The sequence below is a fragment of the Piliocolobus tephrosceles genome, unplaced genomic scaffold, assembly GCF_002776525.5.
Source record: "Piliocolobus tephrosceles isolate RC106 unplaced genomic scaffold, ASM277652v3 unscaffolded_110, whole genome shotgun sequence".
NCBI lineage: Eukaryota > Metazoa > Chordata > Mammalia > Primates > Cercopithecidae > Piliocolobus > Piliocolobus tephrosceles.
The window spans coordinates 346,378-360,585 of record NW_022292088.1 but is presented as its reverse complement, the minus strand read 5'-3'; the positions used below and the strand labels follow the sequence as shown (position 1 = coordinate 360,585).

The following is a 14,208-nucleotide window of genomic DNA, read 5'->3' as shown; positions in this document are numbered from 1 at the left end:
AAGACAACTCCACTTGACTGGTAGTGGACCATGTCCTAATGGTGTATTAAAATGATGAGGATGGGGCCAGGCACAGTGGCTCAGGCTGGTAATCCCAGCACTTTGAGAGGCCAAAGAGGGAGGATTGCTTGAACCCAGAAGTTCGAGACCAGCCTGGGCAACGTAGTGAGACCTCACCTCTACAAAAAATAAAAAAATTAACTGGGTACGGTGGTGCTATGGTCTCAGCTACTCAGGAGGATTGCTTGAGGCAGGAGGATTGCTTGAGCTCAGGAGGTTGAGGCTGCAGTGAGCCATAATGGCACCACTGTACTGTAGCCTGGGTGTTCCAGCCCGGGTGACAGAGTGAGATCCTGTCTAAAATAAAATAAAATATCTAGCATGTTTCAGGACTGGCTGTAAAGTTCTTTTTGCCCCCATGTGGAAATGTGACCCTAATTTTACAAGAAAAATTCAGTGGAAAGTTAGAGTTCAATTTATTGAAATGCATTCAGTTAGCTTTACTGCCACAATCCCATGGCTTTTATCGAGAAATGTGGCCAAAACTTCAGCTCGTAGAGTCCAAGTAATTGAGTGTAAATGTGATGACTTTTATCACCTTTTAATTTCTCCCCGAATGCATTAAGCTTCCAAATGATAAATATATCACTTTCTGCTCTTTATCCCATGCCTTTAATCGTCCCTTATAACCAAGATGATCATATTGCTTTGGTCTTTCAGAGATGCCATCACTAGATCATATTTGAACTGTTCTCTCTCTCACCTGTAATGGGAAGGAAATGAAATCTTATTTGTTTCCTTAACAGTACCTTAAGTGTGCAAAGGTATACCATCTGTTTTCCATGATAATCTCCCGTCTTCTAGCCTGCACTAAGACAAGGCCCTACCAAAATTATTTTTTGATAAGGGGGTGGGGGCAATTAAGAACTGAACCCTAGTCATCAAAGTGCAATAACCTGTTACTCAAGAAGTACAAATGAGCACTGTTTACAGAGAAATAGGACATGGAAACAAGGATATCGACCTTGAAGGAGCAAAGTGCAGCATGTAGGACCTGGGTCATGTATTAGCTGAAAACGGCAGCACAGAAGGTGGCAGTGGGCAGTTACCATGGAGCTGTGAGACCTGCTCTGTGGCTCTGTGGCAGATTTGTAAGGGTTATCTGGGTGTGTGTGGCGGGGGGAGGGTCTTAAACGGCAAAAAAGTCCCCTTCACAGTGAGCAGTACAATCACTCCCTCCATCCTCACACAAGTCAGTTTCCTGGACTAGTAGAGAAAAGACAAAAATGTCAGCTGCTTATGCAGGGATGGACAATCAGAAGACTGCTTTAAAAGGCCTCTAGTCCAAATGTTTAATATGAATATTTTATATCTAACTTCCAGTTGCAAAATACAAAGAACAGAGGCATAAGAAGACCAACAACACAGTGAAGCCCTCAGGTAAGTCTGAAAGGTAGAGTTGTGCAGGACAACTGCCTCAGTGTCTTCAACCAAGTCACATATTGAATTAAAGGATCTCTTTGATATTAAAGGAGACACACAGGACATTGCAACCAGATGCGATGTTTAGTTCCTCATTAGATCCTGGTTTGGACAAACTGACTGTACAGACACAAACTGTAGCCTCACCCCCGCCACTTCCTGCTGGCAAAGACTGAACCATCTCAGCCAGGCATCAAGGTCAACGTCAACCGTGATAAGATGTATCAACGGCCGGTATCCCTGATATTATGTGAACAGGAAGCACTACTTTTGTTGTCTTCCTCCCCAAAATACATACTTCTAGTATGATCATGAGAACAATAATAGACAAATCGCAATTGAGGGACTTCCCAGAACAGCTTCCAGGCCACCACACAGGCACGGGAAGCCCAAAAAGAACTCAGCAGTCTTATAGAGTTAACGAGATGAGATCACAATTGAGGGAAGCTTAGAGGGCTGCAATTTGCACGGTGGAGTGTATGCAGGGGAGAGAGCTGAACAGAGGGCGTATTCCAGAGATCTGCAGAGGGGTCTTTCAAGTCTTTGCCTGAGTGGTGATCTGTGCAAGCCTGGGGATGAAATTCCAGGAGGCCAGATAAAGCAATAGAGTGGAGAGGCCTCATAATACACTGGGCATTTGATAAGAGTCTTCAGAAGAGGCATGACTTAGTAGTGGGGCTAAATTAAGCTTAGGGTAAAGACCGGTCTGGAGCCATCAAGACAAAGCTTAAATGCAAACCTCAAGGAGTTCGAGACCAGCCTGGTCAACATGGCGAAACCCCACCTCTACTAAAAGTACAAAAATTAGCTAGGCATGGTGATGGGCATGTATAGTCCCAGCTACTCAGGAGGCTGAGGCAGGAGAATAGGTTGAACCCGGGAGTCGGAGTTTGCAGTGAGCCGAGATTGCACCACTGCACTCCAGCCTGGGCGACAATAGAGACTCTGTCTCAAAAAAAAAAAAAAAAAAAAAAACAAAAAAACCTTCAAAGGCTCAAATTAATCTGCAAGGAATTTATTATTGCTACACCGCACAAAGTCCTTTAAAGGAATAAAACAAAATTCAGTTCTTACCAGCATAACACAATAAAAAATGGCTAATCATGCAAAGAAACAGGAAAATATGACCCATAGCCTGTAAAAAAAATTAATCAATAGAACCAGATTCAGAAATGCCAGAGATCATGAAATTAGCACAAAGTGACAAATCATCCATACTCCAAACCTCAGCATCATGTAATATACCCACATAACAAACCTGCACAGGTGCCCCCTGAATCTAAAATAAAAGTTGAAATTATTTTTTAAAAAGCTGATCTCAAAAAAAAGGAGACAAGGAGCTCAAAGAGCTATTTTATATATTATAAATATGCTCAAAGTACTCGAGAGGAGTTATAGAAAAACAAGAACATAATGAGAAGAGAAATGGGAGGTAAAAAAAAAAAAAAAGACTCACAAACCACTGTTCAGTGAAATAAAAGAGGACACAAACAAATGGAAGAACATACCATGCTCATGGATAGGAAGAATTAATATCGTGAAAATGGCTATACTGCCCAAGGTTATTTATAGATTCAATGCCATCCCCATCAAGCTACCAATGAGTTTCTTCACAGAATTGGAAAAAACTTCTTTAAAGTTCATATGGAACCAAAAAAGAGCCCGCATTGCCAAGACAATCCTAAGTCAAAAGGACAGAGCTGGAGGCGTCACGCTACCTGACTTCAAACTATACTACAAGGCTACAGTAACCAAAACAGCATGGTACTGGTACCAAAACAGAGATATAGACCAATGGAACAGAACAGAGTCCTCAGAAATAATACCACACATCTACAGCCATCTGATCTTTGACAAACCTGAGAGAAACAAGAAATGGGGAAAGGATTCCCTATTTAATAAATGGTGCTGGGAAAATTGGCTAGCCATAAGTAGAGAGCTGAAACTGGATCCTTTCCTTACTCCTTATACGAACATTAATTCAAGATGGATTAGAGATTTAAATGTTAGACCTAATACCATAAAAACCCTAGAAGAAAACCTAGGTAGTACCATTCAGGACATAGGCATGGGCAAAGACTTCATGTCTAAAACACCAAAAGCAATGGCAGCAAAAGCCAAAATTGACAAATGGGATCTAATTAAACTAAAGAGCTTCTGCACAGCAAAAGAAACTACCATCAGAGTGAACAGGCAACCTACAGAATGGGAGAAAATTTTTGCAATCTACTCATCTGACAAAGGGCTATTATCCAGAATCTACAAAGAACTCAAACAAATATACAAGAAAAAAACAAACAACCCCATCAAAAAGTGGGCAAAGGATATAAACAGACATTTCTCAAAAGAAGACATTCATATAGCCAACAGACACATGAAAAAATGCTCATCATCACTGGCCATCAGAGAAATGCAAATCAAAACCACAATGAGATACCATCTCACACCAGTTAGAATGGCAATCATTAAAAAGTCAGGAAACAACAGGTGTTGGAGAGGATGTGGAGAAACAGGAACACTTTTACACCGTTGGTGGGATTGTAAACTAGTTCAACCATTATGGAAAACAGTATGGCAATTCCTCAAGGATCTAGAACTAGATGTACCATATGACCCAGCCATCCCACTACTGGATATATACCCAAAGGATTATAAATCATGCTGCTACAAAGACACATGCACACGTATGTTTATTGCGGCACTATTCACAATAGCAAAGACTTGGAATCAACCCAAATGTCCATCTGTGACAGACTGGATTAAGAAAATGTGGCACATATACACCATGGAATACTATGCAGCCATAAAAAAGGATGAGTTTGCGTCCTTTGTAGGGACATGGATGCAGCTGGAAACCATCATTCTTAGCAAACTATCACAAGAACAGAAAACCAAACACCGCATGTTCTCACTCATAGATGGGAACTGAACAATGAGATCACTTGGACTCCGGAAGGGGAACATCACACACCGGGGCCTATCATGGGGAGGGGGGAGGGGGGAGGGATTGAATTGGGAGTTATACCTGATATAAATGATGAATTGATGGGTGCTGACGAGTTGATGGGTGCAGCACACCAACATGGCACATGTATACATATGTAACAAACCTGCACATTATGCACATGTACCCTAGGACTTAAAGTATAATAAAAAATAAAAAGAAAAAGAAAAAGAAAAGAAAAGTAGAAAATAAAAAACAAGATTGGTTCCTTGTAGCTCCTATATCTCCTGTACATCTTATGACATGGAGGTGTTAGCTCTATAATTGATGGAGCCCCTTCCCTAGTCTGATTAGGAACACAGTTGATGGGTACCGTACTTGTTTTAGATTTACTGTTTTCTGTAAATAACATAATTTTCTTTATAGAATAAACCTGTTTGAGGAGTTTTGAAAAGAAAAAAGACTCAGTGGAACTTCTAAGGATAAAAAATACACACTGGCCTTAAAAAATAAATAAGAATAAAACTATATACATATGTATAAAAAAGACAAATATAATACATGAAACCAAAACCATACTGAATAAAATACTGCACAAAGATCATACTATGATTTTTTTGTGAAAACATATCCAACTACAGTGCTACATATTAAACACATGAAAATGTTTCCCTATCATGCAGAGAGGCGAATAGAAGTGGGCTATGAGATAAAAGGGGGAAATTAATTAATTGATTTTAATAAGAAGGGCCTTTTACAAAGAGGGGCCTGAGCAGACCAATTATGGTAAGTGCCATGAAATGAGGAATATAGTTAACTTAACTCTAAACATTCCAAGGAAGAAAGGAAATAAAAGGGGAAAAAAGTGGGAGAGAGGGGAACTGAAGTTTCAGGGATAGCTAGAAACAACTTATTTATTTATTTTTATTTTTATTTTTATTTTTGAGACAGAGTCTGGCTCTGTTGCCCAGGCTAGAGTGCAGTGGTGTGATCTTGGCTCACTGCAAGCTCCACTTCCCAGGTTCACGCCATTCTCCTGCCTCAGCTTCCTGAGTAGCTGGGACTACAGGCGCCTGCCACCACGCCTGGCTAATTTTTGTATTTTTAGTAGAGACAGGGTTTCACCATGTTAGCCAAGTTGGTCTCGATCTCCTGACCTTGCGATCTGCCCGTCTCGGCCTCCCAAAGGGCTGGGATTACAGGCGTGAGCCACTGCACCAGGCTGAAACACCTTTTGAATAAGACCCAGCCAAACCCCTGGAGCCCAAGAGGCAGAGATTAAAACAGTACCAGACTAATTATAATAGCTAACATTTAGATAAAAGTATGTGCCAGACATCTTTCTATCTACTCTCCATGTATTAGTCAACAACCTTACGAGGGAACATTCCATGCTATCTTATGTCAATGGAAATCAATGGAAAATAAGGCAGGTTTGTGTTTAGTCCAGGGCATTGCACAAAAGAGTTTGAACTGGGATCTAAGAAAAGGCTGCGGTAAAATAATGCACCAGGGCCTTGGCTGCGGTTCCTTCTTTGAGACATAAGGGTGAAAACAATAAGAACAAGAGTTACTGTGTTGAAATGAAGATGGGATACTTTATAAAGGCCCCTACATAACTGAGTTAGAAAAATCTTAGATAATATCTAGCTCAGGGGTTTTCAAAAAAGCTTAATAAGCAGAGGGCTCTATATGCAAGCCCATCATAAGTGAGGATTTGATGTATCAAAGACATGCAAGTTGGGTTGCTTTAGTTTAAGAGGAGGACCCAGTCACAGTCCCAACCAGGCAGCCTCCCATCTCCCACACCCTTTCCCATCTCCGCTTCCCCTTACAGCCCCTGGGACCTTGGACCCTATTTTACAGGAGAGGGATGGTGCTATACATCCGCTTACAGTCACACATTAGTACCTCCCAACCCTCAGCCCAAGTCATTGCTCTCCCCTACCCCACTTCCAATCCCACTCAGTTATGGGCAAGAATAGACCAGGCATATTCCCAGGATGCCTGGCTTCTTCTCAAACAACTTTCTTGAGATATAATTCGCATGCCGTAAAATTCACCCTTGTAAAGTGTACAGTTCAGTGGTTTGTAATATAGTCACAGGTTGTGCAACAATCTCTACTGTCTAACTCCAAAACATTTTCACCTCAGAAGGAAACCTCATTACATTAGCAGTCACTCCCAACTATCCCCTCCTCCCAGCCCTAAGCAACCACACTCTACTTTCTATTTCTATGAATTTGCCTGCTCTGGACATTTCATATGTATGAAATTATACACTAGGTAGCTTTTTCACACCTGGCTTTTGAGGAGTTTTCAGGCAACAGAACATTACTGTTCCCTCTGTTCTCCTGCTATCGTGCAAGGCATCCAGGCTACTTCCCAGACCTCAGCCAAGGGCTGAGGGTTCCAAGCTTGTCAGAGAGTGAACGGCAAGAACAGGAAGAGCCTGAGAGCCTAGAGCTCTAGGGTGCCTGGCCCTAGGCACAGGAAGGGTAGGCCAGGGAGTTCTCTAAAATTCTCAAGTAATAGGCAACTAAATGGATGCCAAGGACACAGCACATCCCCCAAAATTATAACTTCATCTTTGATGCACACAAAGCCTCCTTTTGTGGTTTTTCTATGGGAAGTTGAAATCAATGTGCCAACACATAGAAAGGCCACCCTGGGAGGTAGGACCGTAGAGGGGAGATGCACATCTAAGTCAGACCAGAGTCCCCAGGTCACTTTAAGCCTGCTTCCTCATCTGTGAAACGGCTATAATGATATCGACTTTGCAGGTGGTGTTCAGGATTAGTAAAAGTGAAAGTGCCCAGTGTGTTCCTGAGGGGCTTAGTGCTGGATTAATGGCAGCTGCTAGCAATGCTCATGAGGTGGTAAGGCCTAATGGTTAGCATATGGCTTGAAGAGCCAGCCAGACTTGGGTATGAGACCAGCTCCACCACTCAATCTCCTCTTCTGAAAAATGGAGATGGTAGGTCCCATCTCATAAGGTCATTTAGGTGATCAGACAAGATGACCCTAACTGATGCTTCCTGAGCACTCACTATAGCCAGGCACTATTCTAAGCACTCTCCAGTATGAAGTCACTCAATCCCTTCAATAATCCTATGAGGTAGGTACCATTACTTTCCCCACCGTACATCTGAGGAAACTGAGGCACAAGTTAAATGACTTGACCAAGGTTACTCAGCCGATTAATGGTAGTGCTGGTATGCAACCTCCCGCAGCTTGCCTCCAGAGTCCACATGCTTCTCCGCTACGCTAGGCCATCAGAGTTTTAGCACAGTGTCTGGCACAAAGGAAGTCCCCAGTAAACATTAGTTACTGTGGCTATGAAATAATAACATATATTTTCAAAAAACATGCTTTGGGAACTGTTTGAGGTTAAGGAGTTTGACTAAATCGTTAATTTTAACTTTAGTTGAAGACAGAAGCTGGGTCTTACCCATCTTGTATTCAAGAGCTCTTGGAACACAGTGAATCCCTGGTGTAGAATTAGGACTCATTGCTGGATGAAGGAATGAGTTTTTCAAACTGCTGTATTTATTAATATATAACATGGTAACCCTTTTGGGGAAGGTTGGTGCTGATTGAAGTACAGGGGACTGGGCCACGTTTAACCTACTTTGACCAATCCTTTGTTTTCCAGGCCACTAAAGGGCCATGATTCTCACAAACATGTTAATTGGTCCACTGTCATTGCATAATCTCCATTCACTGGCTCCACTTCTCTCATCAAGCAGTTCCAGACAACCACACCCGACCAAACCTGGCTCACTCCTTCTACACACACATACCTGATCCATTAGATGCTAGGCTTTTCCACACACTGGAAGGTTCCCTCTCTATCTTATACAAGATCTAGTCTCTACCTGTCAGTCTTGTGCCTGCTTCCTGAAGGACTCAGACCTCTCACTTCACCAAAATCTTCATGACTTGGAGTTTCAAAGCTGTGGAATCCTTGTTTCTTATACCTGGGCACTCAACTCATCCAACTCAACTCAAGAGCTGGCTCTGCAGCTGCAGAGGAGTAAGCTTGGGACTTACTGATCATTCTCATCAACTGTGCAAAGTCACTCTCTCTCGGTGGCAACGCCTCCTCGTGCCCTTGAAGAGATGCCTGGGGCTCTCTGAGCTTCCTTCAGGGAAGTTGCATTCTTCCAACAGCCCAGAGATGAGCCCAGTACATACAAGCACACGAAATGCACTAAACCTTATCACACACGAAATTCCACCCGGAAGGCCTGAACCCCCAATAAACACCAAGTTATGGGCAGATCTGGCATTCCTGGATTCCCCTAAAGAGTCCTGTGAGCGAAAACCTTGCTTGGCCTCTCTCCCCAGCTTAACACAACAAATAACCTTCTGATTGCCACCCTAATCAGGATACGCAAGCCAAGAGGCTGAGAGCTGGCCTGGGTGTGGGGCAGGGCAAGGGTGAGGACCCGGAGCAAGCACTTGGCCCTGGGTGAGGCAGAAGGCCTCCTCCTTTCACCTCCAGTGTGTGACTCATTTCCAAGTATCACCCCCCCTCACGATTTCCTCCTTATCTCCTCCTCTTGTCACCCACAAACCAACTTCCATTTGCTGTCTTTTCCCCATATGTATTTTTCAGTTTTTCCTCTACTAATGTAGTATCCATTCCTTATCTGAAAAGCTGACCTCACATTTTCTCCCTTCCCCTAACCCTCTGGCCGGAGTAAGGCTATCAGGCCCTCAACAACTCCAAATTCAAGCTCATTCCTTGGGCTGCCATCTTGCTCTGGCCCCATGGTCCATACCACAGCCCTGGCTCACGTTTCCCTTGCATGTACATATCTTCATTGAGCCCATTCTCTGTGCTCAGAAAGGACACTAACCAGTTTGTAGTTTCCTAATTACTCAGCCTCTCATCTCATTTCTGTCTCGAACCTAGACAGTTCCCAGCCAGGCTCTTAGGAATATGCTGGTAGGTTGCCTAAGCTCAGAAGAAGCAAGGGTGTCAGGCATCCTGGGACGTGTGACTGTCACTTCAGAACCATGGTCTGACATAAGCCCAGACATGTGCAGTCTGAAGTCCGTGATGCGACATTTTATTTTTTATTTTGTTTATTTATTTTTTGAGAGGGAGTCTCACTCTTGTCACTCAGGCTGGAGTGCAGTGGCATGATCTTGGCTCATTGCAACCTCCACCCCCTGGGTTCAAGCGATTCGCCTGCCTCAGCCTCCCGAGTAGCTGGGATTACAGGTGCCTGCCACCGTGCCCTGCTAATCTTTGTATTTTTAGTGGAGATGGGGTTTCACCATCTTGGCCAGGCTGGTCTTGAACTCCTGACCTTGGGATCCACCTGCCTCAGGCTCCCAAAGTGCTGGGATTACAGGTGTGAGCCACCGTGCCTGGTCGAGACATTTCAGAGAGGGAAAGGGCCTCCTTCCAAATGTCCCTTGGTGTGAACTGTGTGGGACTGGGATGGGAATGGCTCAAAAGGCTCATACATGAGCTGCTATACTTCCGACCTTTTCATGGGGTCCTTTCTACATCCTACCTGTGCACATGACGGCAGCAAAGACCCAGCACTGCCCATAGCGCACAGGCTGGCAGCCTGTGGCATACCACTGCTTCAGGATGGCCACGCTGCCCGTCCACTCCGCAGGGTTGGCGCCATCTGTGTAATTCTCACTCCAGTTTCCATTGAGCACCCCATTGTCATCATTGCTGTTGATCTGAAGAGAAGCCACATAGAGAAGTGTTAGAAGCATCCATTTCCTCAACATGTCATGTGTAGGCTGCCTTGGAAGAGCCATGGGCCTGAGAAACAGAGGAGAGACTTTAACAGCATTTTGCTGTGGACTTTCAGACTTGCTGGGGAGGACTAAGGATGGGTGTTGACTCTTCTGACTTTTGCTCCACTGTGAATTAGTTTATTATTATGTTCCTATCTACCCCTTACCTGTGTCCTCCCATCCCCTGCAAAGCTGGAGCCTACCTGTGAGAGCTTTAAAAAACACTGCAGAGAAGAGGACATTTAGAAACAACAAGACCATTTCGCAAACCGGAACTACACTCACCCTTTCTCAAAACAGGTAATTTGGAATTCATAGAGGTGAGGACCCACACCCAGCTGTTTCAGAGCTCGGTTGAGAAAACTTGTCACCCACATTCTGGCGTCAGTCTCATCCAAGATGGCTTTGCCAGAGGGTCTTTCACCCACCGCAGGGGACAACTGTGAGTGGGCAGGGCTCCCGCTGCACAGCTTCCTCCCTCCCCAGGCACGCCAGGGACCTCACCATGGCACACACCACTCTGCTGACATAGACGGGGCTTCCCCGCAGGGCACAGTCTGTGGCTGGGTCAGTCTGGAAGTGCAGGCTCTTGTCCAGCAGCTTCAGGCAGATGTCTATGATTTTCTCTTCAAACTTCAGGGGGAGAGGCCGAGAGGGAAGGCACCCATGCTTGTCTCGTGGGAATATGTAAAAAGTAATGACTTCCCCCCTCAGCCCCAGTGGAACATAAACTCACTTGGAAGGTAACTGTGTCAAACAGAAGAGCCATGAATCTCCTCCCATTCAGGTGTGGGGTTTCAAAGCTCTAGGGCCACCATGCCGCTGGCGTGTACGCCCTGCACACCAAATCCCTCCCCTTCACTCCAGATGACTGTTGCTACTCCTGGGTTGTTCTGGGCTTTTCCCCAGTAAGTCTGACCGACTGAAAAGGCTCCTGCTCTCCTCTCAATCCCCACTCCTAGAGCCCCAGGGGGTGTTCTTACCAAAACCACATCGCCCCTGCTTCCACACTCACCTGCCGACCCAGCTTAGCATTGGCAGCTGCTGTGAAGTGAGGGGCTCTAGGCTGACGAATTACATGTGAGTTAGGGAATTTCCCACCCGAGGTAGGCAGGCTCCTCCTGGTCCTTCAGACTTGGTGTGAATGCCACTCCGTGTGAGGCCTTCCCCCAGCCTGAGCCTGCTTTAGCTCCACAGCCCTGGTATGTCCCCTCTCCTCACGAGACTCGGCTACGTGATGTAGTCAAGTCTGTCTTTTCCTGCCTGAGTCTCGGCACTGTTCCAGTCCAGTTCCCTTCACAACTCTGGACCTTAGGCCTGGCACGGTACGCAGCACATTGCAGGAACTCTGTACCTCCTTGTAGAACGCGTGTAAAAGAATGCATTCACTCCTGTGCAACACTGGGCAACACGCAGAATTAGGAGGCTTCTCTGATCAATCTTCCCCAGAGGATAGTCTGATCAGCTCACTTTTCTGTTTTACAATTTTCAAAGGCTCCCTACAGCCTAGAGAATCAAAGCTCTGACCTCCTTCAGTAGGCACATAAGTTCCTCCTAGACCTGGCCCCAACCTATCTCTCCAGCCTCAGGTCTCAATAATTGCCGCTCCCGCCCCCTCCATCCCCGCCATTACTTCTTCAGCAACACCAGATTCCTGCAGTGGGCCGAACCGTTTCCCACCCTCATGTCTTTGCTCATGCCTTCCCTCTGTCTGGGATGTTTTTCCCACCATCCTTCACTTGGCTAACTCAGTTCAAACATCTCCTCTCCTGGGAAGATTCCATGATACTCCCCTGCCCAACCAAGAGCTCTTCCCCTTGGCTCTCAGAACACTGTGCCCCTATCTCTCGGTCTTTACATGTTCCACTGTATGATAAGTGACCTGTTTATGTGTCTGAGTCCCCATTACACTGTAAGATCAGGGACAATGTTGTATTCATTTTCATATATCTAGCACTTAGCACCCTGCCTGACACTGAGCAGGCAACCAATATACATTTAATGAAGAAGAAAGACAGAAATAGGCCGGGTGCGATGGCACACACCTGTAATCCCAACACTTTGGGAGGCCGAGACGGGAGGATCACTTGAGCCCAGGAGTTTGAGACCCGCCTGGGCAATATAGTGAGACCTCGTCTCTGCAAAAACTAAAAATATTAGCCAGGCGTAGTGGGGCATGCCTTTAGTCCCAGCTACTCAGGAGGCTGAGGTAGGAGGATCACTTGAGTCCAGGAGGTCAAGGCTGCAAGGAGCTGTGATGTCGCCACTGCCCTCCAGCCTGGGTGACAGAGCAAGATGATGTCTCAAAAACAAAAACAAGACAACAACAAAAAAAAGAAAGACAGAAACAGAGGGACCCAGGGCTGAGAAAGCAGCAACCCCTCACTTCTGTTTCTCACAGATGACAGCCAACTCCTGTCCAGGTCTCTCCATGATGCCCAATCTGCCCATGTTGAGTGAGTACTGGGGATGTGAGTTGGGGCCAGTTGAGGCCACTATCTCTTGTCTTGGCTATAGCCAACCCTGGGCCCAGGCTGGGGCTGGAAGGACACATGTGTTGGAGTTCTATTTGGGCAGGTCCAGGGGAGGAATTCATATGAAGCTGAGACAAGGCTCCACGAGGATCCCCAGGGTTTCCCAGCTGACAGCCTTCTGAGTGGCCGAGAGCTGATCCCTCCCTCCCACAGTGCTCTTGGCGTGGGGCTCAGCCTCGAGAGCCCTCGTCCTTGCCTGGCACTGGACTTCCTGAAGCCCCTGCTGCAGGCTGAATTTGAAAAGAGAGGCAGGCTTTTAGAAAGGCAGGAGGTGCAGAGCATTGCAATTAATATGACGTTATTTTTACATATAAAGTAGCATTTTAGAATGTGTGTAGAAAACAAAATGCAGAGGAACATACAGCAAGCTGGTGACAGTGCTTGGGATGACCTTCATGTATCCATTTTTGTAATGTCTCTTTGCAAAGCTTTTTAAACAATCATGTATTAACTTTCATAATTAAAAAGATATCTTATCAAAAAGACACATAAATAGAGAGACAATAGCCACAGGGAGGGAGATGCATTGCGGCTCATCAGTACTGCTTCTGGCTGAAACGTTCAGGGGCAAGTTGTCCTTGGTGTGACAGAATTGATGCTAGGGTCAGTCACCAGGGGTTGTGAGGATGAAGTGAGAGAGTGGAAAATGGGACCCCAAAGGAAAAACAGTTTAATGAACCCAAATGCCATCATCACTGACATGGTGTTTGTCATGCCCTCCGTCCTCACCCTCGTGCTCAGTGGAATTCCTGGGTAAGGGGCCTTTAACTGCCCTTTCTCTTAGCTCCTGTTGTCCAAATCAGACATGATCAGCAAAGGACAGACCCTCCCACTCCCTGTGGCTGCTCCTCGGGCAACCTGGGCTCACAACACACATCTTCCTCATGCCATTGAGTTAGCATTGGTCAGCAGTTCTAGGTGAACCTCACGTGCGCCTTGCTCCCTCTCCCCACAAGCTCAGGGCCGGGATGGGCCATAAGCAGGGCTGAGACTCACCTGTCCGTAGTTCCAGGGGCATGGGCGGATCCAGTTCTTGCTGCCTTGGTAGATGAAGCCGTAATCATTCATGACATACTCCTGCCTCTGGGGCTCACTGTCCAAGTAGACAGCATCCTCTAGGAACCAGAGTGGGAGGGCACGAAGCAGAAAAGTCACCTTTCCCTTCCTGCCCCATTCTCATCCCCATAGTCCCAGAGGAAACAGCTCTGGAGCAAGGGCCCCTGGCAACACCAAGAGGGGCACAAGGCGGTGGGTCTTAGGGAGTCCACGCTCCCAACACCACCAACAGGTTCAATATGAACACGAGGTGGAATAATAAAAATTCACCTTTGGTGGAATTTCTTGGTTTACAAAGCACATTTACATCCTATCCCCATTTGAAGGTTGAGGAAACAGGCTCGGAGTGATTAAGTAAATTGCCCAAATCATACATCAGTACAGAGCTGGAAATTTTTTTTTTTTTTTTTTTTTTTTTTTTTT

At 45.6% G+C, this 14,208-nt stretch overlaps 1 protein-coding gene across 2 annotated transcripts in view; it reads right to left on the bottom strand.

Annotated features, from left to right (window-relative positions):
• The window catches only part of LOC111529185 (protein-glutamine gamma-glutamyltransferase 5), a 37,122-nt gene that overhangs the window by 12,357 nt on the left and 10,557 nt on the right, over positions 1 to 14,208 (bottom strand). For both annotated transcript variants that reach the window (XM_023196083.2, XM_023196084.2), the window contains 3 exons: positions 13,726 to 13,844; positions 10,700 to 10,828; positions 9,958 to 10,135 (listed from right to left, as the gene is read on the bottom strand). In XM_023196083.2, the coding sequence (XP_023051851.1) occupies positions 9,958 to 10,135; positions 10,700 to 10,828; positions 13,726 to 13,844 (426 nt within the window). The remainder of the gene's footprint in view (positions 1 to 9,957; positions 10,136 to 10,699; positions 10,829 to 13,725; positions 13,845 to 14,208) is intronic.